The sequence below is a fragment of the Abramis brama genome (genome assembly GCF_963993115.1).
Source record: "Abramis brama genome assembly, chromosome: 9".
Classification (NCBI taxonomy): Eukaryota; Metazoa; Chordata; class Actinopteri; order Cypriniformes; family Leuciscidae; genus Abramis; species Abramis brama.
Genome location: NC_139971.1, coordinates 30105911 through 30132997, shown reverse-complemented (window position 1 = coordinate 30132997; position 27087 = coordinate 30105911). Strand labels below are relative to the sequence as shown.

General features: G+C 37.1%; 1 protein-coding gene across 2 annotated transcripts in view; it reads right to left on the bottom strand.

Annotated features, from left to right (window-relative positions):
• tmtc2b (transmembrane O-mannosyltransferase targeting cadherins 2b) overlaps positions 1-27087 on the bottom strand; it is a 105474-nt gene that overhangs the window by 6718 nt on the left and 71669 nt on the right. For both annotated transcript variants that reach the window (XR_014607688.1, XM_084124120.1), the window contains exons 3-10: positions 22421-23246; positions 20404-20518; positions 19482-19567; positions 18203-18387; positions 17888-17966; positions 14904-15025; positions 5773-5854; positions 3278-3392 (exon numbers count right to left, since the gene is read on the bottom strand). Coding sequence is in view for 1 of the 2 variants with exons in the window: in XM_084124120.1 (XP_083980246.1) it covers positions 3278-3392; positions 5773-5854; positions 14904-15025; positions 17888-17966; positions 18203-18387; positions 19482-19567; positions 20404-20518; positions 22421-23246 (1610 nt within the window). In the remaining variant the exon portion in view is untranslated. The remainder of the gene's footprint in view (positions 1-3277; positions 3393-5772; positions 5855-14903; positions 15026-17887; positions 17967-18202; positions 18388-19481; positions 19568-20403; positions 20519-22420; positions 23247-27087) is intronic.

The window sequence follows — 27087 nt, the reverse complement described above, 5'->3', positions numbered from 1 at the left end:
AAGAAAAAATAGGATGGACTGTACTTGAAACATTCAAGCAATGAGATGATGGATAAATGATGTCTGTGGAAAACATACCAGTTCCAACCTTGACATTAGAGAGAAAGATGAATAAAGAAGAAGATGAATGAAGACATAGCATTAATATACCATTCAGGATGAAATTTCTACAAGTAAAGCTGAAGAGGGTATATGTAGGTTAAGCAGCATTTCAGACACATGCTCTGTTGCTCATGTGGGTGACACACGTTTGAGTTCGGCTTGCAACATATCCCAATCCCACTCTCAACTCCTCTCATTTGAATTTCCTGCCCTCATTCTGATATACTATGAATAAAAAAGCCAAAAATAAAATAAAGTGCTGAGTGGGAGAATACTTTGGATCATGGTGAACTTTGAACAGCTAAAAATGGTGTTGTCCTTCCCTAGAATTTTACGTTTTTGCAGTAGCTCTGTATATTTCTATTGCATCGCTGTCGAAGAGTAATTAGCTGGTGAAGTGGATTTACTTATTGTAAAGTTATTTAAAGTTATCATGGGCATTGTAATGTTTGAAGCTGATGTCATAAATGTAATTAGACTGGGAAGATTTTAAAATGAGCGGCTCATTCATAAATCCGTAAGATCTTACCTTCATGCTGTAGAAATACAAACTGGAAGACCGGACACAACGAGCACAGCGCTGAAAAGGGGCGGGGCTACACAAGGTCTATAATGATGCGACCTGAATATTCATGGTGTATCTTTATATTATCTATATTTACAAATGATTGAAAACAGCAAATCTAGATCAGTGGTTTTAATTCCCTTATAATCATTAGTGGTTTTAAATTACGGTTAAATTACGGTGGTCAATGGTTTTAAATTACGGTGATGTCCAGTTGGCTTCTGTAATAAATAAAATAAAGTCAGTTTGAAAAAATATCATTTTAATTATTGTATGACAATATTTTCTAATCATTTACAGATATTAACTTATTTAAGTACATTGACCATTATAAAAAATGACTTTTTCTGCACTGTTGTTGCTTTCTTATGCAGTGTAAATTTGTCTTAAAATATGCATCTGCCTTCATTTAAACTATTTAAAACCTCTCATTTAGATGTATCCATTTTGAAAAATGTATGATTTGTCTTCCTTCTTAAACCTTGAATGTTCCCTAATGGCCCAACTTTTCTTGAACACAAAGGTCAAAATTATTTAAAATCTAAAGATAAAAAAAAAGTTACATAAAGAAAAATCTAAGATAAAAAGTTAGACAAAAATCTATGGGATGACCGGTTCTCAACAGTGGACTTAAGCATTTTAAGCAGAACCATGTGTTACTGTTCACCATCCCCAATTCTGTTTTACAATCCTTTCCTCTTAAACGACGAGTCGGTGTAATTTTCACATTCTCATGCACACAATAAACCATAGCTTGATCATAACCACAATTGTCTGCAGGGACAAAGAATTCCCTTATAACCATCAGCTGGAAAGTGACCACTCTTAACAGAGTCAAAATCCAACAGTATTAGGACTGGACTGGCCTCTATGACCACATTCCACAACTGCAATATATGGTGAACTGAAAATCTAAAAGACAGCATCCACTTGAACTCCCTAGGTCAGATCTAAACCTCCAAAATACAATAAAAACAAATGTTTAATATCTGGCAACCAAAACTGTTCCTCCATCTCACCGCAATCTGCTCATTATATCATTCCAAAGTGGTCACCAACCAAGAGAAAAAGCATAAAATAATTCATGTAACCATCTAAGACTGCATTACATGAGAGCTTCAATGGTAACCTTTTATTGTACAAAGCTATAGAAATCATCTAAAACAATGGAGAGCTATGGATTATGGATAATAATGGGAACAATGCTCAAATGCAAACAATGCTAAAAGGCAATTTGTCTGAAATCAGACAGCAATTGTCATGAAATATATTGTGGAAGGAGGTGAATGTGTTACAAAAGTGGTGCTTAAACAGAGATTAATTTAGAGACGCAATGAAGGAGGGTTTTAGCATGCTGTAGACTGTTAAGACTTCCAGCACGCTATAATCCTCTCTAAGAAGATGCATTTATAAATGTATCCCCCTTAAAGTATTGCTGCTAAAAATACTAAAAAGGCAGAAATTATACTGAAAATGATACTTTCACAGACAACTGGGAAAACTTGTTTGGAAGTAGTAAAATTAGACGTAGCTTTTCCTTAGCGTGGCAGTGACAGTTTGGTTAGGGTTTAGAATAACCAGCGGTTGTTTGAAGAGGGCAGGGAAACTAAAACTGATAGTAAGGAAGCAAACTTGTCGGTGCAGACGGGCCCCTGAGAGCCGTAAGAAAACGCTGTACATCTGAAGCGGTCTCGTACTTCCCGATCCCACTCAAATTCACCCCATCTGAGACCCTTCTGCATTTCCTTTCAAGACAAACACACCAGGAACCCGATCTTCAAATAAGTCGGACCGCAAGCCAGTATGAAGGCAGGGGACACGGCCTAAGACAGCAATTAACAACCAAGTGTTCGTGTAGCATAAAGCCCCATGCAAAATCTGCTGAAGGGCTGTAATACTTTTTAGGAAGTGTGTAACTATATACCATGTGAACTCCATGTAGTAATTATGAGAAGTGTATTCAACAAAAACCTCGAGGCGAGGGTATTAATGCAGGCTTTCCATTACATGTCCTGTGGTGCACTGCAAAAGAAAGAAAGCATCCATACAAATGGGTAGGTGGAAAGAGTAAGAGAAAGAGAGACAGAGGGAGAAAGAGATAGAAAAACATCCTCGACCGGTTTTGCTTCAGGATCCAGATTTTACATTGGACATGAAACGTGGCAACAAAACGCATGACCAATATTGTTCATCGTAAAAACAGGGTTGTGCACCATTCACAATCAAATTGACAAGACTCTTTAAACTCCAGTTCAATTTCAAGATTTGCACTGAATTATTATTATTATTGTTGTAAACAAAGTGGAACTGCAACTTGAATTTAAGGAATATTCACACACACATACATATACATATATATATATATATATATATATATATATATATATATATATATATACATATACATATATATATATATATATATATATATATATATATATGTGTGTGAATATATAAATATAAACTTTGTAAAAAATGTTTTTAACTATAAATGCTGTATAAAGTCGAATCAAACCAGTACGACTGCTACAAGAAACATTTATGCTTTGTCCAGGGTATTTAATCATAGTACAAAATGTTGTCTATATGGATTTAGCATGTCCTTCTCACCTGAGCATGTGAGCTGCACTGAAAACCACATCAAATTCTTCACTGTCCAACTGGGCGGCTTTCTCTGCCATTTCGGCAGCCTCCAAAAGCCGCGAGTCCTCCAGCAAAAACTGACCTGAGGAAGAAAAGGGGGGGAATTTCATTTTATATTTGCTTTTACTCCCTCAGAAAGACAAATGCGAAATATTTCCTTTGGCTGTTGGACGGATAGTTTGGTCTGCCCTCTCAATGATTCTGTGAAACATGAGATAGCAAGGGCGCTGCACGCCGCGCAAACCATCTGACAGACCATTTGTCCAATTGAGATTTCTCCGATAGGCATGTTTCCGTGACAAATTAAACGCTTACTCCTGTAAGGTTGTGGAAAGGGGACCGACTGGGATCTGAAACCTCTGCAGTATCGTTGCTAGAGGCATCGGTCAAGACCGAAGTGGAATAAACAGCCTGTTGCTATTTGGCGAAGCGGCTCTCCACACTCCTGAACACTGCAGGGCCAAAACCAAACATTTTTTCCCAAATAGCAATGGACCAAAGTAGAAACATAAGAAGTGATATGCAAAGGAAGAAAGCTTAAAGTGCCCCAATTATTCTTTTTACAAGATATTACCTTTTTATGTAGTGTGTAATATAGCTCTTTGTGAATGTAAAAAAGTTTTATTGTCTCCCTAAAGAAAGAACTGATTCTAAACTGCCTGAAACTAGTGGTCAGTAATTACAATCTTCCTGCATGAACCTATGTAGGTTTGGAACAATTTTGCATAATGCCAGACTATGGTTTTCATTTCACAAATGTCTACCACATAGAAATGTCCTGCTCAAGTCGTGCTCTGGTTGATCAGCTACTTTTTTCAATGTTTCATTATTGGACTCGAACTGATACGGTAAAACCAACACCATTGTTACTGTTCGTATCACTGTGTATACAAGTGCTGAGAAAGCTTCCAGAGCTGAAATTGGGATATGGTAATGGCTGTTTAGTTTACAACATGCGCTGTAAACCTTAGACCAATCACAACAAACTGGGCAACAGATCTGACCAATCAGAGCAGAGTACACTCTCGGAAAGGAGGGGTTTAGAGAGACCGAATCTGTGAAAAAGATTTTTTTTTTTTACTATACACCTATTGTAGGAGAATTCCAAAACTTTGACAATTAGAGACATAAATAAAATTGTAATGGGGCACTTTAAACATTGTCATCAATTAAGGTATGTCTGGGTGGCACAAATGATTTACACAAATATTGCAAAAATCAGGCATAAAGCAGCTTTCTCCCTTTGGTAAATGACGATGTGGTCAATCATGCAAAACGGAAAATACAAAGAAGGCGGCACGTTCTCCAGGACAGTGGTTATACACCAGAGAACAATAGAAGGAAATAGAAGATCATCCTTATGGCCTTTGGATAGTACGTGTTCTAAAGATGCCTGATCAGACACGTACTAAATAATATTACGCAGATGCCTTGGCAGCGATTGAGTGGAAAACACATTGTTGGGGTTAGCCAGTGATGCTGTGTTTTTCTGGACTAAATCCATACATGGGAGCATCCAGGGACAGGTCAACTATGAAAATCTAGGAAAACGATACAAGGAAGACTCATATGCCGAGATAAAACTAAAAATGCATCCTAAGGATAATTAAACTTTTTTTTAACATTCAATTTGAAACGACTTTAAATTTAAAACAAACACTGTTGATAAAAATACGATGGCATACTGTAAAATATGAATAATGCAGTGCACTTAGAATATTTTTTTTAAATGTTTTAGTTTTACAGTTTGGTTTCTCACATTATCATCAACTAAAATGTTATTTTTCCTCAACATTTCCATTTCAAGAACAGCAAAATGGACTAAAATGAATGAAAACGACAGGACAAAAAGTTGATTAAACTCACATTTTCATCAAAAACTGTTAATATAAAAAACTGTAAAAATTAACACTAAAAATGAGGATGTGATGCACAATAATAATTTAAGAAAGAGGTTCAAACAAAACAAAAATATTGTACAAAAAAAAAAAAAAAAATTGGTCGTAGGCTACAGTTTGGCTAAACCACATACATGCAGACACACATGAACCCTCATAGGCTTTTTCCTTAGAGAAATAAGGTCTCGTTATCTATCTTTGCTCGGTGAAGCGTGGGTGGTTTCGTCTCCCTGGAATAACATCTGTATACAAGGTATGCTTCAGATAACACCCAAACAATGACTTCCTGCACAGCACCATCTGTCTTGCTGTGAAAGAGCCTACAAACGTAACCTCAATTACAAGACTAAGCTGAAGAGTTAAATGTGAACAATTATGGCCAAAACGGATAGTAGTGAAATTGTGAAAGCATTTCACAAATTTCACTGCGTCAGCAAAACTAGAGCAGATGCAATGTTTGGAATTATATGACCTCATTATTTTTGCATTACTGGATGACTAGCTAATGTCATTTCAGCCCATGTGGGCACGTTTAGGAGAGATTAAATATAAAGCATTACCAACCATAATGCATATAGCAGTTTCCTTTAGTAGGATCAAGCTCGATCGCCTTGAGAAAGAACTTCTCCGCTTCAGTTTTCTGACCCTGGAATGAAAACAAAAAATCATAATCAGGAATTTCTTCAGGGTGAGGTTTTCATGGAATCTTTCACTTTAAACCTGATGATTTTTGACCTGATGTACAGTATAACGTTCACGGGAACAACAGGAAATGTGTTTAGCAATTCCAGTGCCTAATGCTGCTATAATTTATACACCCTTTGACAGCATGATTTAAATGTTTTAAATGTCTTGCAAATGCAACAAAAAAAGAACTGCTAAAATATCTAATAAATATCATAAAATCATTTTAATAAACGAAAAGAAAGTAACTTTAGAATGATGTGAATAAACTTCCATTGCAATTTGAACCTTAAACAATACTCATTCCAGTCTGAGAGGCATTATCATTGCACGCTCCCACGATTCACTTGATTAACAGTGCATGAAGTTACCTTCAGAGCAGCTGCAAATCAGTGAAATATTTTTATTTACACTGTATAATTTAAATCCCCAAAGCAGTGATGTGTAACTTTAAATCAATGTATTGCACTCACAGTGATGTCTACACTATATACAACCAGTGCTGTTTAATGTTAGACATGGATGTTTGCGAACTTACACAATGTCGAGAGAGTGAAAGAAATAAAGAAAACAGACACATGGGAAACTTGACTTTTATAGTTTATGCAATGTGGAAAAAAAGGTTAGAGCAGTGGTGCAGTAGAATAAAGTACATGTTATTCACGTGGTGGCAAAACTGAATTTTCAGCAGCCAGAAATCGTTCTAATATGCTGATTTTCTCAAGATACTTTTTTTCTTCTAATTTATTATTTCTGAAAACAGTTGTGCTACTTAATAATTTCCGCCACAAAGTTAAATCCGTTAAAGCCTAAAGAAAGCCAAATTCTGAGCACTTTTTACAGTATCAGTCGAACTTGGCAAATAGGACAATGCAAACAGCTGTATTGCACCATCAGTCCATTTCACGGCGTGGTTTCTCGGCCGTCACAGAGGATGTGTTAAAGCGGACATAAGGCCGTCATATTGATATACTGCCCTAACGAAAGCCAATTTTTTTTAAAAATTAATGCGCATCCATACTCTCGTTTTCTTCATAGTAAAATGGGAGAGATGCACAAAGGAAATAGGTTATAGTACAGTATGCGCATACAAATAGTTTCTCATGCGCACGCAAAAGTCTTTAATTGTTTTTGGTTTTTGCAAAGGTAGCCTACCTTTAGTGGCTCCGTACTATTGAATGGTATACTGGTGAGCCAAAACAATATGACCAGTCACAGGTGACGGGAATATCATTGATCATCTCCTAACAAGGCCACATATTAAGGTATGGGTAGATTAGATAGTAAACAAACAATCAGTTTTCGTAATTCGTAATCAGCGTGTTGGATGCAGGAGAAATGGCTAGGAATAAAGATCTGAGTGACGTTGACAAGGGCCAAATTGTTATGACAAGGTGACTGCGTCAGAGTATGGCAAGGCTTCTGAAACGGCAAGGCTTGTGGGTCGCTCTCGGTCAGCATTGGTGAGAATTTACCAATAGTAGTCAGAGGAAGGGCAAACCACAAACCGGCAACATGGTGCTTGGTGCCGTTTAGTGATGGCACCAAGATGCACTGTGGGATGACTACAAGCCAGTGCAGGGACTGTGATGCTCTGGACTAAATATCCTGCTGGGATACCCTAGGGCTATTCATGTGGATCTAAATTTGACACGTGCCACTAACCTAAACATTGCTGCAAACCAGGTATAACCCTTCATGACAAGGGTATTCCCTGGTGGAAGTGGCCTTTCAGCAGGATAAGTCACCCTGCCACCTTGCACACATTGCTCAGGAATGGTTTGAGGAACATGATGGAGAGTTCAAGGTGTTGCCCTGGCATCTGTATTCCCCAGATCTCAATCCAACTGAGCATCTGTGGGATGTGCTTGACCAACAAGATCACTCCACGGTGGCTCCACCTTGCAACCTACAGGACGTGAAGGATCTGCTGCTAATGTCTTTGAGCCAGACACCACAGGACACCATCAGGGGTCTTGTAGAGTCCATGCATTGGCAAGTCGGCGCTGTTTTGGCAGCACACGGAGGACCAACAGCATATTAGGCAGGTGGTCATAATGTTTTGGCTCATATATATATATTTTGGAGTATATACATATACTTTATATATTTGGGTTTTGATTCATATGAAAAATATGTGTGTCATTATTTGAATAAGTAAGGACATGCATCAAGATAAGCTTCGTCAAGTTCCTGACAAACACATGTCAGTGTCATTCACCGAGGTCATGTTATCACTCTAAAGCAATATCCTGCTTCACCCCCCTTTCCTCTGAACACACACACACACCCCTCTCTGCTGGACCCCCGACCTCTTAATCTGAGCATGACATCAGAGAGACAACAGACACACTGCTGTTCCAATGTCTCCGAGGTGTTCTCGAACGGATTCTGAGCCTGATTAGCGACGGAAATGAGAGAATTCAATAACGCAGCTGAAGCACTCATAACACACACACACACACACACACACACACACACACACACACACACACACACACACACACACACACACACACACACACACACACACACACACACACACACACCCCTGGGGAGGGGCTCTTTGACCCGGTGAGTTTCAGTGGAAGGTCAGCACAGCAGGGGAGAGGACTGAGTTTCATCATGTCTCCTTCTTTCAACCCTTGACCGTGAAGATTTCCCTGTCCTCTCCTGGAAATTATGCCTGGGAAAATGTGTTGGTGACTGGATGAACAATTCCTCATTGTTAATGTAAATTTTTTTTTACATTAATTAATAACATTAAGAAGACTGACAAAAGTGACAGTGAACACTTTTACACTATTGCAAAACAAAACAAAAAACAAAACAAAATCAATTTCAAATAAATGCTATTCTTTTGAACATTCCATTCATTCACAAAAATATTTCACAAAAAGCAGCACCATTTTCAGCATTGATAAGAAATGTTTCTTTAGCACCAAATCCACACATTAGAATGATTTCTAAAGGATCATGTGACACTGAAGACTGGTGTAATGATGCTGAAAATTCAGCTTTGCATCACAGGAATAAATTCCAAAATATATTCCAAAAGTCAACAAATATTTTCAAATGTTTTTAAAAAGACCGTAGACACTGGGATATGAATATGTTGTATTATCTAAACCCAATTTAAAGGGTTATTATAATTATAAGGCTGACAATTTAATGCTTTAATTCAGTGTAATTAATTAAGGAAGCTATAAATGAAAGCAATTAATCATGCCTTCTAATTAATTGCAAGTGTATGTATAGGAAATTTTTCTATCCTCAGAGCAGTTCAAGCATGAAATACATTCATTTCTAATATATGTATTTAATTTTATTAATTTGCATATCACATAGCTAAACTAATTCTTAAATTTATTCAATTGACAGCCCGAATAATGATACATTTTGTTTACATATACTGAATGTATTGCCCTCTCAACCATTCAAGTTTATTCAAGGTCAGAAAACTGATCAAACCACAGCCCAGGTTCCTCTCGTCCCTGAGAAAGTTTTGTTTTCACCCAAAGGATTATGGGTACTCATGTTTTCCTCCGTTTCTGCATTAAGCAAGAAGAAAACACAAGGGCCTGAAAGCTTTGAGCTGAAAACTTAGTTCAAAATCAATACGGCTCTGAAGTCAAGACAACACCTTTTGAATTTGCTTTCACTCGAGCGAGTTTCATCACAGCAGTGCGGTTCTCTGATGGATTGATTATGTCACTGGTGGACTGACTTTGTTCTGGACTCTTCAAATTTTAACTTTAATTTTAACAGAAAATCAAGTATAGGCTACTGAATGCGTGATTTGGCATGGCAGAAAGTGTGCAAAGATTGCTCCCTTCATAATCACTTAAAAGCTGTCACTCATTTTAGTTAATTTAAACTAAATTAATCTAAAGTTCCGTTATAATCAATGAAGCTGACTGAACAATTAATCATAATGTCTAGACTTTGTCTGTTATGATGAGAGGATTTGTGAGCGTACAGAACTCAGCACTGAACAAAAACTCTGGCGTTTTGATTGGTGAGTGAATTTTAATTTGAATTGTAATAACACCTCTGATTTGCCATTGCGTTCAAGAAATCAACAGAAATGTTTGTGATTGGCAACATAGCTTAACGCTGCAAAAATGTGTACAGAAAAACGCTCTCCAGAGTGTCAACACAGATACGCATTGGATTGCTTGCAAAGTCTGTTTCGCCCATGCTATTATTACGAAGAAAACTGATCCTAGACCAGCAGTTATGGCCAGCTATTCCCTCTAAAAGTAATCGGAAGCAAATATGGGTGCAACAGATCGCATTTGATCCGTGATCCGAACGGATCAGGCCCAGCGGTTTGGCACACATGTGATACGCGGATTAATTGATAAGTTTGACAATTATAGAGTGAAAGTTTATCACTTTCACGTTTTGTTTTTTTTCACATGCACACAAAATTATGTTAAAGTACCCGTCTTAGCAAGTATTATCTATGCTTGTAATTTGTGTATTTGTTCTTATATTATTACTGACTGTTCACTTGTCTTTAACAATGTTCAATTATTAAAAACTAGATTTTTGCTGTGGTATCGAAGTTAAAGTGGGCTTTAAAGGTATAGCGGAGGATTTTCTTTTTCCGGGTGGATCATCAAGACTATTGGTCCTCCTAATTGTCAATCATTCTGGTGATATGTTTACGTAAGGCCGTCGTACGTGCTCGTCCTTTCTGCGCATGCGCACTTTCAGGTGTATTATGTGTGGTGAGCTGTCTATGGGTGAGCTACGGTTTCAGCCATTCATTGAAGCTCGCCGTTCTCACCGGGTTTTTTCAAAATGTCTGAGGGTCGCAAGAGAGAAAGTGTCTATGAATTGTATGGCAAGAAGAGAAAGGCCTCTGAAGAAAGAAACAAGACCTGAGTGTTTTTGGGAGAATATTTCACACGCTGGCGTGCGCTAAAAGCACAGGTTGGGCTTCCCACTGATGCCTCAGTCGCGAAGTTTCTACTCGACAGGTAAAGTTTGGCATGCTATTTGGAGAAATCCATTTAAAATCACTGCTAGTAAAAGTTAGGGAGGGAGGGAGGGAGGGGGATGGGGGGAGGGGGGATGGTACAACCGTTTGATTGACGAACGTACTGTCCAATGATTCTAGGTGGTCTTGGAAATGATTGGCTGGAGTTTTTCGAGTCCTGCCCATTCCACAGATGATTAAATTGCTTAATTTTCATTTCAGTGCTTCTAACTCAGTGGCTGTAAGTGGGTTAGAAATAGGATTTCAAGTGATTTTGAAAAAATGGACAAAAAAGAGAAATCACATACCCCACCTTTAACCCTCCTATTTTTTTTGGCTGATCAGAAAAATGATCCAATCTGCAATTCAAAAACCGTAATATGATCCGAACCATAAGTTTTTTTTATAGAAGCAACAGCAAAAAAATAGAAGCAACAGCAACAGAACTTGCCTAGCCTTACACACACCCTCTCTTTTTTTTATTTGAATTGTTATTGTTGCTTTTGTACAATAGAGCAATAACAATTTATTTGTTTTTGGATATTTTATTTTTTATATATTTTTATTTTGGTCTTATCATGCGTCTAGTGTGAGTCCCTGTATTGGGATGCTTGCGGACAGAGTGTCTTGGGATTTACGTCAACTAACAGAGAAAGGAATGTCAAAGTGAGAGAGGGACAGAGCCCTTTGATCTCACATCATTTATTCTTGGCTGTGTGAAATGATGTAACTGACAGAAATGTTTGGTCAATCTAAACTGTTTACGGAGTTTTACAAAAATAACTTCAGCCAAAAGTGTTTCAAATTTAACCCATATTTGAAAAGTCAGTTATGGTATCAGCAAAAAAATATAAATAAATATATAAATAAACAAGGCTGCCTTTTTTACATCTGGCTGGGGGACTACCGATGAAAATTTGCACTTTTGAGCTAACTCGGGTACATTTACATTGTTTTAATGTTGATTAATGTACACTGTCCCCTTTCAAATAAAGAAAAAATGAAATGAAATGAACAAAAATAAACAAAAACCTCTAAATCCACCTCTTTGGGACAAGACATAGTAAATGGTTGAAAAATCACTAAAGATGTAACTAGAAACACTGAAAAAGGCAAAAAGCCCAAATAAGATTCACACAGTATAACCACAATGGCACAAAATGGCAGCACATTTATTTTAACAATACAAAAAACAGATGTTGCACAAACATTTAATTAAAAATACTTAAATCTGTCAAGTGCGTGCATTAAGTTAGTAACATTAAATTGACATCAATAAAATCTTAAATGTTCCAATTTAAACTGCATATCAGATTCAAGTAGAATAAAATATTTCATGAAATGTAAAATGACATTAAGATAACAATAAATAACAATAACAATAAATGGGACTTGTCCTCTTTGTGAATTACCAATATCTTACAATAGCTTATACTAGCAAATAAAACACACACAGTTCTGTGCAAAAAGAGGACATCTCTCAGACACTTTTAGATGCTGTCATTCATTCATCCTCAAGGTCTTGTTGAATGTCCTTGCCACCATCACTTGCCAGGATGTTTTCATAGAACTCTTGCACAGCTTCTGGTGCTCCCAAAAAAGCTGGAATCATATGATTCGATTCGCGCCTTCTGATTGGTTCTTGGAAAGTAGCAGCTTTTGCTGCCAAATGGAAGTGGCGTCTAGAGGCTTTTGCCAACAAACTAATATTTCTGAATGGACTGAGGCTGGGATTTAGAGGATTTGAAGCAAACACATTTGTTGAACGTGTACTATGTGCATAAATCTTTCGCTCAATGTCATTATCTCATTTTTGATGAAGGTGGCGTTTAGCGGCTTTTGCATCTGAACTCTTCATATATATATATATATATATATATATATATATGAATGATGAATGTTTATTTAAATTGGGTCATTTATGTAGTAGAAATGTGAAATAATTTTAGAAGCTGGTGCCTTCTAGACCGAGAAAAGACAGAAAATGTATTTTTGGCTCATGTGGATGAAAGACAACAACTCCCAGAATGCACTTGATTCGCTGCCTACGAGGCCACTTCCAAGCCACGCCTACCGGTTACAGAGGGCAGTATCAGAAGAAATGATACAACTAGGCTACTAGTTGACTCGAATCTGAAAAGACGCCGTTTTATCGTGAGATCCCACCCCCTATTGGCGGGTTGAAAACATGCGGAACTAGCTCCTACTACTGGCTGTAGTCTCTAGCCTCTGGCCAAAAAAAAACCTCAGACGATTTTTGCGTCATCTGAGTTTTTTTTCCAGACACACAAAACAGAAATCTCTCGTCTCAGGGGGACATGAGGGAGGGAAGCACGGTCATTCGAAAATACTACCGGGTTTCTACTGATACAAAGCTTAATGCTAATCGGTGAAGTATCCCTTTAATAATACTTGAATATATATGAATACTTTCATTCAGCAAGGATGTATTTATAAGAACGAATTCTGATCCTGCTACTGTTTTTAATAAAGTATATAGACATTTTGGCTACAGCTTCAGTCGTTTTGCCTCATTTTAATGAAAGATGACAGAGGACAGGAAAAATGTAGAGAGAGATCCCTTATGGACACAACACACACCTGATATGAACCAACATTTCCAAAATGAGCACCACAGCTTAACATGCCTGGAACATGTTCAACTGCTATTTCACAGTGCGATTCCAAAAATAAATTTTATCTTTAGAATAGCATGCACAGATGAATCATTCACAATGAGAACAGGAACCTGTATTAAGAAAGTATGTTGACTTTACACGACACCGCTAAGTAGTGGAGATTCCATCACATTTCTCATTTGATTTTATTGCCATAGTAGCTTAATAGTGAAGCTCCATTTCTGCTAGAACCCGTCATCAGAACAATCCCTCTTTCAAAAGCACACTGCTTTCCTTGTACTGTCTTGCTGAGCTTTCAAATATGCTAAATTAAGACAGCCTGTATTTTCTTTACATAATCAGCTGGTGGTGGCCTCATGGAAGAAAAAGGCCCGAAGAGGACCATATGGCCAGAGTGGAAATGAAAGGAGACAGACACAGGTAAACTCTCAGAGCAATCGCCTCCCCTCAACCTTTTTTTAACACATCTTCTCTCATATCTGTCCACACGGATTTCTGCTGAGTGAATTCAGAACCAGGGCATATGTGCGAGTAATCCGGTCTTCTGTTTTTTTAGCTAGATCAGTTTTTCAGTTCTAAATTTTAAGATTAGAGAGAAAGAAAGAATGCCTTTGGTTTTAAGGCATGACTTCTCGGTTTAGATTTATAGATGAAAAAGGTTTCTTTATGTAATAGTATCTTCTTGCAGAAAGCCAATGTGTGCTCAAGCTACATTATGCCTAAAGGGTATTTAACATTCAATAGGAGAATTTTGAGGACGTTTAAGGAGTTACTAATAGGTAATTTATCTGATGAAAGAGGTCCAATGTTGTTTGGGAACCTTTTGACTTTTATTATATGGTCAAAAACAGTCCTCTCTATATCAGTAAGCACTGTTTCTGAACTCCCTGAAATGTCTCGATTATAGATTTTTTCCAGGAACGTCCTCATCACAGTATTCCTCATTTAAATAATTCCAACCCAAGGCATATGCAAAAAAAAAGAAAAATGGTCTGGTTGAGTTGCTTTAGTAGTGTGTTGTTGCCATGTCCGAGTGTAAGCTGAAACTTGCGGTTATAGTAAGGGATGTGACATTTGCGAAACACGCTTGAAGTGTTGACCAATCACAACACACTGGTCCAGCCGACCAATCAGAGCACACTGTGCTTTTCAGAAGGAGGGGCTTCATGGAGAAAGGTACTAAACAGAGCGTTACCGACAGAGTGGGAAGAGAGGTGCTGCAACAATGTAAAATGTGAAAAACAATGTGTTTCTTGAACATTCGAGCATGAAAACCTATTCTTATACACACCAAAAACAATATTAAAGACATTGTAAAAGGGCATAATATAACAACTAGGTAGCAACCCATTATTCGGTTAATGTTCATTAGAGTGTGAGTTTACCGTCATAGCCAGGAGCTTGCCGTAAGTGAGGTGCGCAGGTATATGGTCCGGCTTGGATCGGAGAGATTCCTTGTACCAGTGTTCTGCCTCTGTCAGTTTGTTCAGCCTCATGTAGGCCTCTCCTATGAGGGGAGGAGACAGGGGTCAGGTCAACATGTCAAAAGTTAAGGAAGCACATAAACCCCCCCTCGCCGTGGTTTATCCCATAGCAAAAATAGAGGCAATCAACTGAAAATGACCCACAAAAAGTCTGAAATGTGATACTGTAGCCTGTAAAATGAGCATTGAGTGAAACCAACATTAAGCTGGGTGATTGTTTAGTGACCAGCAGACATTCAATTATTTATTAGATTACATTAGATTATTTATATTAGACAATTTTTGCATGGGATATTTTAAAAAAATAAATTAAAAAAAAATTAAAAGGCACGAGGACTTTTGGATTTTTTATTGTTTCTGAAAGAAGTCTCTTATCCTCACCCAGGCTGCATTTATTTGCTCAAAAATACAATAAAACAGCAAAATATTAATTATAATATATATAATTATAATTTAATGCATCCCTGTGATGGCAAAGCTGAATTTTCAGCATCATTACTCCAGACTTCAGTGTCACATGATCCTTCAGAAATCATTCTAATACGTTTCAGGATCTAATATGATGCTAGATGAATAGAATAGAAAGTTCAAAAGAAAATTATTTATTTGAAATATTAATCTTTTTAATAAAATACAAATTTACTCACACTTGGTTCAGTATTAATTTTGGACTGAGCATAAAAAGTTACATTAAAAATTTAAAATAAAAGTAAATACATCACAAGCAAAAACGAACTTTAAAAATTTAAATACTTAAATTAATTGGTTAACAATTCTTTAAAAAAAAGAAAGAAAATATTTATAAGAAACAAACAAACAAAAAATGATGTATACTACTATAAAAAATACAGCGCCCCTCTCTGGCCTTCAGCTCAGCAATTGTCCTAGCGCCAACCCCAGTCTTATAAATCCAGATGTAAAAGCAGACTCTTTAAGACACGAGTATAAACACACACTCCTATCCTTTAAACATCATCTAATATAAACACCCATCTGCAATAACACACACGCTCCTCTCAGACATATTATAGAAGAGCAAATCACAGCTACTTCACTGAGATAACACAGCCTAAACATTGTTAATGTAATGTAATTAGAGCAAACATAACATAAGCAGAGGGTACGTGACTACACTGGGGTTTCACATGACCCGCCAATCTGAATACAAGTCTGTCTGTGTTGTGTTGGTGTCAAATATAGGACATGTGGGTCATTAAAACAGCCTCAAGTCAAATAACTCTGGAATTTTCTGTATTATTATTATATATATAAAAAACAGTAATCATCATCTAATCACAGTTCAAGAGAAGTATATCTCGCAAAAAGAAAAGAGAGAGGGGATCTTGTTTAATAGTTATTATAGTGCTCCATTAAAGTCCATTAAGTCATTTTGAGGAGTGCATTTTTGATATTTTAATTAAAAATTATTTTTTGTATTGATTAAAAACATGACTTTGTTGTTATTCAATCACAATTACGGTGTATATAACCAATCTATTGCACTGTAGCCTATTCCAGTTCTTACGTTCTGAATGTGATATCATGTGATTTATTCTGTTTTTGATCAATTTACCACTTCAACTTCAATGGAGACTGTTGACTAAAACACTTGTATTTGTAATTTTGTAAATTTATATGTAATTGAATTGAATTTTTTTAAAACACATAATTCCTGACTCTGCATTATGAATATGCATTACATGCATTTTGAAAAGATTGAAAAAAAAAAACTTTTTTGAAGCTTTGTCATTGACCCAAATGTACAAAACGTACACATGTTGGTCTATTTAGCTATTTAAAAGAATTATTTAACATTTTGACACAATCTGACTTCCTCAGTAAAGTTGTATTTGGCTTAGTTGGTCAGAGAACACAGCTGTACATTTTGGCTGTTAAAATGAGCCAAATACAGTTGAAACAGCAAAAACAAACAAAAGAACACGGAAAAAGACAAGTGACCACAAATGAGCTTGGGGAGAAACAAACAGGGAAAGGAGAAATGAGTGTTATGATGAGATAATTGTGAGAAAATGGATGAGAGGGAAAGCTGTGGGTTGGTAAATGTGTTGCATAAGATATTAAAATCCAACAGTTTGCTCCCATGCTTTAAATAAAAAGGGATAACGATTCTCACGCTCTCTGTGTTGTACAAAGCGTCTAACTTATCTTGTATGTGAAGCTGTTGACTCAAGCTGACAAAATCAATTCTATAGATCAAAGAAAGCTTTGGAAATGGGTTCAAACGCACCAATAAAGTAACAGACCCAGACTTGTGAGACAAGATAAAAAAACAACAATATGGAGTTACACTTACAGTATGTAAGGGATAATGTACAGTCAGTCAGTCTTTATCACAAAATAAACGGTTTGCATCACCCTGAAGTGGTTTATTTTGCAACAATGACCTACTGACTGTATATTATCCCAGTTATTACACAAATTCTTACCAAATAAATACTGTGTATGGACATGAAATATTGATTTGAGTTGAAATATATTTAAATTATCTTGTGGACAGCTTACTGTACCTAGCTTATCTTGTGTATTTTATTATTTTGTAGCTAGCTTAAAGCATAATGCATAAAAAAAGCATAATGGTTGTGACAGAAAAAACAGCTTTGCCAGGAATAAAATACATTTATTTTAAATCTTAATAATATTTGACTATTTTTTATAATGAAAAACTACTTTCGTTATTTTTTATTTATTTTTAAGTTCCATTGAATGTTTTATGCTCATTTTTAACAATATTATCCTCCAAGAGACATAAAAATCCCACAGGTATGCTGCGATAGACAACAATCACATATACAGCTTGTATATAAATATAAACTGCAGTAATATAAATATAAAAATACATATGACTCGGAATGAGACAAACTTACCCATCATATTATAAAGGCTCTGTGGGGCAAACTGCCTGGGCATATTCTGAATTGCCTCTTTATATACAGATATGGCCTCCTAAAAAAGGATTACACCATTAATTCAATAAAAAGCCACAACTAAAAGCATAATGAAGCACTCAGACTAAAAGTCAATTCCTGTGAAACCTTTTTTTAAAAAAAAGGTTTATAAATTACAATTGTGGTGCAAAAATGGGTTGAGACTTACACTTTCATGTCATTTGATCATGCCATCAGATTTGGTGTAAACAGACTTTAAAACTAAAGGGTTTAACTGTGCAAAGATCAGCTCACCTCCTGGTGACCCTGTTCATGAAGAAGCTTTCCCAGGTTATACAGGCAGCTGGTGACGGAGCTCTTGTGTGCATGAGGATCCTTCAGGTTTTCATCTGGGATATCGGCACAAGTGACAAAGGTGCGCTTGGCCTCCTCTAGACGGCCCTGGTTCATCAGGACAATTCCTGTGTTCAAGTAGGCGGCTGAATGGGAAAGAAAACGGGTGAATATCCATGCAAAAGGTAACGAGGCTTATTGAGGCTCAAAGAAAGACCTCCACTGGGGCTAGTGGAATGAACTAGTTGATTTATGCAGATCGGCGGCCTGCAGTCTAGTCGATAAGGTGCCAATACATATTCACTATCCTCCTGGCCAGAATCAACTCTGAATCAGCAGGGGAATATCCACTCCAGCTGCAAGCTTAATTCTGATTAACTTAATAGACCATAATATACACACAGAACCACAGATAGAAATGAGTTTACATCACAGGATGGGACAATCCATCACGACTCATGCAGCAAGGAATCAGGAAAAGTAGACATCAGTCTCCTGAAGGCTGCTCTGATCTTACACTGTTACAAATCTGTTACAGACGTCACAAAAACCAGCCTAATTACACACTGGCTGCTAAAATACGGACGCATTTGCATTTATTCTGAAATCAGGAAGTCATCAGGAAATTGCACTAATTGTCTTATCCTTTTGTGAAGCAAAACTTAAACTTACAGGGATAGTTCACCCAAAAATGAAAATTATGTTATCATTTACTCACCCTTATGTTGTTTCAAACCTGTATGGCTTTCTTTCATCTGTTTAACACAAAATAAAATATTTTGAAGAATGTTGGCAACCTAAAAGTTTACGGCAGTCTTTGATTTCCATAGCATTTTGCCCCTACTATGGAAGTCAATGGCTATTGTCAACTGTCTGGTTACCAATGAAATGGTTTTCATTTTTGGGTGCACTAACACTTTAAAAATCCCAAGGCCCCACTGCACAATATTTGCCAGATAGTATGAAAGGATTTTTGGCCATGAATTTTCCCCCCAGTTGAAATCAAATCAAACGTCTGTCATTCCCTGACAAGAGTGGAAACAGAGCAACTGTTTAGGCCTGTGAATAATCATTATTTCTTTAATGCTGGACTTCATCTACACACCTACACACACACACACACACACACACACACACACACACACACACACACACACACACAATTCAATTTGTAGTTGCCTGGACCCAGTAAAGACTGAGAAGGCTTGAAATTGTTCATAAAAAGATAAGCTGTACTTACAAGCCAGTGTTGGCCTGCTCCCAATTGCCAGCTTATAGTAGTGGAGGGCCTCTGAGAATCTATTGTTTTCCTGGAGCAACAGACCCCTGCAATCCAAAGGAAGAAGAAAAAAACAAGAAGAGTTTCAAAGTATGGTGTTACGACCCAATAGTGCAACACAATTAATACTGACGAAAAAGGAAATGGGTCATAAATAAACCATTCATTTATATCCAAATTTGTTCAATGATATTTGAGGTACATAACTATGAAATTGACTTCCAGAGAACAAAAACTAACATAAAGCCCTTGATTTTGCACTAATATTTCAGAAGGCTGGAGGAAAATTTTTTTTTTTTCCCCAAATGCACTGTGATGGGTTCAATTATTCTGGAAAAATAAACAAATAAAAACACACACACATATAAATACACATTATAAATAAAACTAGAAATCAGAATATAAATTGTTTTAAAGGATTATATTATTAATTATTAATATATACTTTTCTTATGAATAATATAATGATGTTTATTATAAAAACATTTGCAGGATAACGTTCCATGCAGTGGGATGGAGTGTGCAAAATCTGTCACACTAATCTCAGGCAAGTGGGTATGTTGAAAAATTGAGATGCATCGAGAATCGTTTTGTAATCGCATCACGACTCTCTGAATTAAAGCCAAATCGAATTGTGAGGTGCCTAAGGATTCCCAATCCCACTGCTTTATATGGATAACTGAATAGCCCAAACGTGTGCGGTTTATGAATTATGTATTAAGTGCCTTAGTGCCCTGACTGTGGAGGTTAATGTGTCTAGGGGGTCCCTGTCACCGTCCTCTGGAAGGCTGATGAATCTGGGGACAGTCATTGTCTGGCCTCTCTGAGATTTAATAGGACAGATCGATAGAGTCTGCCGCGAGGAGGAAGTTCGCTCACTCACAGGTTATACAACATGTCAGCCATGTTCCTCCGGTAGTACAGAGCGTTCCTGTAGGCTTGCTCGGCCTCCGCCACCTTTCCCTGGTTCTTGAGGACGTTTCCCAAGTTACCCCAGGCTGAGGAAGGAGAATAAAACATATTTAAATGAATAGAACAAAAGAAATGAGTCTTGACACATCTGAAATCGATGGACAAACAACCTACAAAATACTAAAAAACTACCATTTTTTCCTCCGAAAAAAGGAGATGTAAGTATGCACTACGGAAAAATAATAACTTAAAATAATTAAATAATGATGAAAATAATAAAAATAATAAAAACAACTTTCCACGACATTTTATCATGGTTGTATAAAACACACATTTAGCAACTAAAACGTAATATGCATGTTGCCGTGTGGTAAATTTTTTTTCTGCTTATCCAAATATGTAAATTGCATGTACTTTCTTTGTTACATTATTGGTTTAATCTTTGAAGTGGTCTCCAGACTGTTGCATTTTGGTTGCGGTTAGGTTACAGTGCAACATTGTGAAATTTTATGAAAATGTTTTGTGCTTGCGGATACAGAAATTGAAATTCACAAAGGTTAATAGTGCTTACGAGAGGCACAAGCAAGGGGAAAAAAAGTAAATTACATTAAAATAATGCAATCTTAGACTCAACCCATGCATAGTATCTGTGCCATGAAAAGGGGTGAGAGTGCCATAGCCTGTAAAATTGGATCACGGGGAGGTAATTACAGTCATATTGATGCAGTCTGGCTTGATAAATGATTTAAATGAAATTGTGATAATCAATTTGAGAGATTTCGCAAATGAAGATAACGGGCTGTCATTAATAGATTGAATTTAATAAGAGAGGATGATAATTTAACACTTCAGTGGTTCTCTTACACACAAAAAAATGGATGCATAAATCAATGTGAGTGATAAACTGAAGGAACTTTTAAATTAATCTAATGCACTAGCATTAGCATTATGCTTTATGTATTATGCTAATGCTTACAATAAAATAAAATAAGTAATATTCTCAGTGTTAATGGAAAATAGCACTTTAAAGGCATTTGCGGTTCGTTTTTTGTATTTTTACACTTTGTAAATGTCAATATCACTTAGTTAAAAAAATATAAATGAATGCTTTATATTTAAATGAAAATCTTTAAGAGATACACCACTAAACTAAAAGGAGTACAGAAATGAAGAGATGCTTAGGAAACCTCAAACCTCAAAACTTTTCATGATGAGCAACTGCCATTTTTGGTTTGCAATAGCATTTTTATTTTTATTTTGGGGAAATAAATGATTGCAACACATCCTGCTTTCCCATCGTCAAGTAACACTTTCCAACTCCTGGTTGTTGTACTGTTGATGGATGAGAACTTGACTTTGAACTAAATACTACAATATGGCTGAATAAACTAGAATTATGGTCTGAATAGAGCGGGGCTATTACAGTCAACTAGAATTAAAACCATAAAAAACATTTTTGTCACATCAAATAAAATATTCGTTCATTGAAATATAATAATAATAATAATAATAAACATACATATACACACACATACACATACACACATATATATATATATATATATATATATATATATATATATATATATATATATATATATATATATATATATATATATATATATATATATATATATATATATAAAAAAAAAGGTAAACTTATTTAATTTTAGCTAGTTGCCAAGGCAAAATTTAGTTTCATTTAGTTGAACTTTAGCTTATGTACTAAAATAACTAAAACTAAAATGACATTTAATAAAAACTACATAGAAATGAAACTGGAAAATAGAAAAAATACTAGTTCAAAATATTAATAAAACCTATTATACAATCTCAATGATAATAAAATAACACAGGAATAGAGAACAATCTTGAAAGCTTCTAATAGTGATTATAATATCTTTGAATAATTACATCATAATAGGGAACAGAAAATAGGCAGAAAATAGGTTGAATCTTCTGAATTACTTGGACTGTATTAAAATTACCTTTAGCAGGGTTCACAGATATTCCTGACTTGTATAGCATCTCCTCGTTCTGCCAGTCACGGTTCCTCAACACGGTCTTAATCCCAAAGAGAAGGACCAGGGCGGCAGAGCAGCCTAGAACCAAAGTTCTGGAGGACTTCCTCCTCAATCTAATGTATAAAGCTCTCATCCCCACTGCTACCAACAGGCAGAAGCCCATACTAGGGATGTACAGTACTCGCTCTGCCACCACAAAGCCCACATAGAAGAACAGGTTGATGGCAGGCAGGAAGGGAACGACCAGTAGACCCAATGAGAAGACCACCAAACTCTCTGTGGTGGGTAAAGATGACGAATAGTGTTTTGCAGTACCGTTTGTTCCATTCACGTGCACTGAGTTGGAGTAAAAACTCGAGAGTTCATAATCAGAGCTACAACTGTGTCCGTTCGTGGACTTCCCGTTTGCTACATGATTGGCTTTCCCGTTGGTCTCCTTGATTTTGGTTGGGTATTGGCGAAGGCCAAACCACGTCAGCGTCAGAAGCGAGGCGTAGAAGGCAACGGTGTGGAGGTTTCGCCAATCTGCAATGCTCCTCAGAAGAGGCAGGGCGTCCATTGACCAATCAAAACTCAGCATGTCAGGGCACAGGAGGAGCCAAACGTTCATGGCGGGGAGGAAAAGGAACGTTAGCGTTCTAGTCAGGAAACAGGGACAATCGGCTGCAGGGTTGTCCGAGTTGGAGAAGTTTGGAGGTTTGTTGCCCATCCAGTAAAGACGGCAAGCCAGAAGGATGATACCCCAGAAGCCCAGAAGAAACACGCTCAACAGCAGGTGTAGGTTCTTCTTCTGAGAAACAAAAACAGAGAAAACAACATGGATGAGAGCACAAAATGACTGAATAAAAAAAAAAAGCAGAATCAAATGTATACAATAAAATAAATTAGGCTGGGCACAATCAAAAACATACAAAAAATGAACTTGATTTCATTTAGAAAAAGAGACTAAATAAGTAGGCCTATGCAATAATAATAATAAAACATAATATAGCCAGATTAACTGAACAAAACAACAGCAAATTAATAAATAAAATCTTTTCAGGAGCATTGTAGTTTAGGCTGACTTGATTTGAATTGATTACATAAAAATGAATGACATTTTTAAAGGGGCATTCCACCCATAGGAACATTGATTTTTATTGAAAGTGGGTCATATATGTAGTCGAAATGTAAATTAAATTTTGAATTTGGTGCCTTCGTGACCGAGGAAAGACAAAAAATAACTTCAGGACGCATTTGTATGAAAGACAACAACTCCCACAATGCACCACATTGCACAGCTCCGCAAGCCACTCCCACTAATCCAGAACAGCGCATATCTGCCTATAAGAGAAATCACTCTTCCGTCTACAAGGCTAGCTACCACCAGAGCTTGAAATTCATTTCACACAAAATGTCTAGTTAGTTGGCGAACTCATTAGTGCATTACTCCTCGTTTGTATTTCTTTCGAAAAGGTGAATTATTGCATGGTACCTGGATGTTCAGTCAGAACATATGCGGCGCGAAACTAGGATAGTTCACAACACAAACGTCCGTGTCCTCGTCTGATTTAGAGATTTCGTCCAGGCGAAATTGTCATCGTTGAAATTCTTTGCCGCAGGCGGACTCTATCTCTGTGTTCGTAGCGGTTCGTAGTTGCATAGTGAGATCACCGGCGCCACCAGTCCACCCTAACTCGAGCCAGTCCGGGCTCCTCGTCCGCGGCAGGCAGGTCTTCTGCCTCGGCTGCTCTTCGCTATAATGCGGCTTGTAAAGGTAACGTTAGCCACAAACACCTGATTCAAGCATCAGACTTCCGAAATCCTCTTCTTCTATATCATATTGAGTACTCTCCTCCGCTATTGTCATAACTTTACATCTGTCTCCACAGCGCCTGTTAGCTTAGCTTCAAACAAGATGGAGGATATTGCTTTCAGTTTCAGAGAGTAAAGTCCCACCCACTGATCTGTAATAGGTCTGTAGCGTGAGCGGGTCCCGCCCCTGGGAAAGATGAGGAACGAGTGTCTGTAGTCTCAACAGAAATCCCCCCCTCTTACACTTCCTCCGACAATGACGCAAAATGACGATTTTTGCGTCATTGTGGGAGGAAGTGTAAGAGGTAAATAACGGATTTCTCCCGTCTCAGGGGAAAATGAGAGAGTGTTGCACGACCACTCAATAGTATGACTGGGTTTCTAACAATGCAAAGCTTTGTGCAAATGGGTGGAGTGTCCCTTTAAGGCAAATTCTAGGGAGGCAATTTCTGCACGAAAACAAAACATAGATGAGAACAAACTGACTGGAACATTTCAATGAGGAGAACCATTTTATTTTTCTGTATGACTTCAAACCCTTGAGCTCAAGTCTGGACAAGGTCTTGTTAGTAAATCAACACCGAGACTGACCAATAAGTCAAAGATTTCCAACTGCATTAAATATGAAATAGAAATGAAGAAAATAAGCAGCAGATCCAACAGCAAGTAAATTGAGATCGGAAAAATAAATACTGTAGCCCAATCTGGAACACAAGCAACCATAATGAGCAATTTGTTGGGAGTTTTAAGTGTTATTCAATACATACATGCACGTACTACGGTTTCATCGTGACATCAATCCTTGCGAGGCCTGCGATGGTTAACGAGAATCAGATCTTTGCATCTCCAGTCACTGCAAACAATTTAAAACCGTTGGCCAAATGTAGACACACATTTTCCACATTTTTCAGAGAGCCCAGAATAATAAACGTAGCGTCACTGACTGCTGGTCAGCGAGTACAGATTGACGTCACAGCACAAGGCAACGCCGCATTTATCTCTGTCTCGTACAGCCGGCTTTTACAGACTTAATCAAATAAACAAGATATGGCCTCATAAAGGTGCCAATCCATCATACCGCAGTGCTGATATTAAACACTCCAACATGAAAATGATTTCAGAGTATTTATGAAGTGTTTGAATATTTTACATGTTAAGTAAAAGGGGGGATACATTGTATAGTTCCCAGTAGAGCAGCTGCAGAGTTCAGTACTCCTTTTTCATGTTGATTTTGGATCGAGGACACCCTCGAGCAGTTTTATGACTTCCTCCAAACACGGAACTCATTCGGCACGGACGGCAAACAAACACACAAATGATTACTTCAAGGCCGCGTCGATCGCCATTAAAGGGATAGTTCACCCAAAAACGAATGTTTACTCGCTCTCATGTCGTTCCAAACCTGTATTACTTACTTTCATCTGCAGAACACAAAAGGAAATGTTAGGTAGGATGTTAACAGTCAATTCCAGTACAATGAAAGTGAACGAGAGCAGACACCGTTGAACCACAGAAATCATATGACTTGTATGTCATATTCAAAGCCATATGAAACTATATGCGAGGAATAGACCAATACTGAAGTCGCTATTTGCTGAAAATCGTAATTTTTGGCATCAGTTATGATAAATGCATGTTTCGTATAAGTTAAATAACGCAACACAGAACTGCAAATTATATTTCAGATCTGCGGCGGACGGGAACATTTTCAGCTAGAAACATGCTTTACTCATATGAACTATATTTATACTTTTTGTCAGTTTAAGAGTTTGCTAGCATTCACCTCCATTCACTTTCAATGTATGGAAAAGAACAGAATACATCTCCTTGTATTCCACAGATTTGGAACAAAGTGAGTGAATGGCAGATTTTTCATTTTGATAAAAGATGTTATGTACAGTACATCTGGAAAATGCTGATATTAAAGATTAATGCGGGCAGAATTAACAAAGCATTCCCCCTAAAGGTTATTTGTGAACAATTTTGTCAGTCCAAGACACCATTATTGTAACTTAGAGAATTGTTTCCCCTCCCTGCTGACTCCCTAACAGAATATGAGACAGTGAGTATGTGTTCTGCATTAATGTCCAGCTGTTCTATACAATATTGATTTTTTTTGGTCCTGTTTTTGGTCATCTCTGCTTCAGACAAAGAGCACATTATTGCTCACAGGGGAAATGTCTGTAACAGGCCACTTCCCATGTAATCATGTTATGTAGCACAGATGTACAGAGCATGTCCCAAATGACATAACCTGTACCATAAGTCCTGACAGGCACACAGCTCTGAATGTGTGACCACATGCCACCAGAGAGGCTTAAAAAAAAGAGAGAATTGAATAGATAATCGTTTTAATAATATACAAATACTGTATATATACATATTGCAGTACAGTATCCATGTCTGTAAGACATATCAATCTGTCATCAATTAAAGTCTGGCACAACATCAAGTTAACTGCCCGTTTCTCTAGTTCCTGTGACATCTGTTTAAGTTTGCTGACCGAAGGTATGATGCATGCATTAATGATCCTGAAAGATGAATAAGCAATACAACAATAGCTTGAACATACATAAAATGAGTAAAGTAAGATATTACACACAATAATTGTGTACATAAATAAAAATGGTTAACATGATAAATATTGATAAGATCTCAAGGTATTTTGAGATCTTTTGAGATTATCTCAAGGTATTTTGCGTATGGTTAGCCGTTTCAGGTGGAACGCGCATGCATGTCCCGGCGGAGTGAACTGCAGGCTGAAGGGAAGAGGTCGTAAACGGGACGTCCCACGGGGGCCTTGAAGCGGCAGGCTACAGAGGCCAGGCGGAACTGTC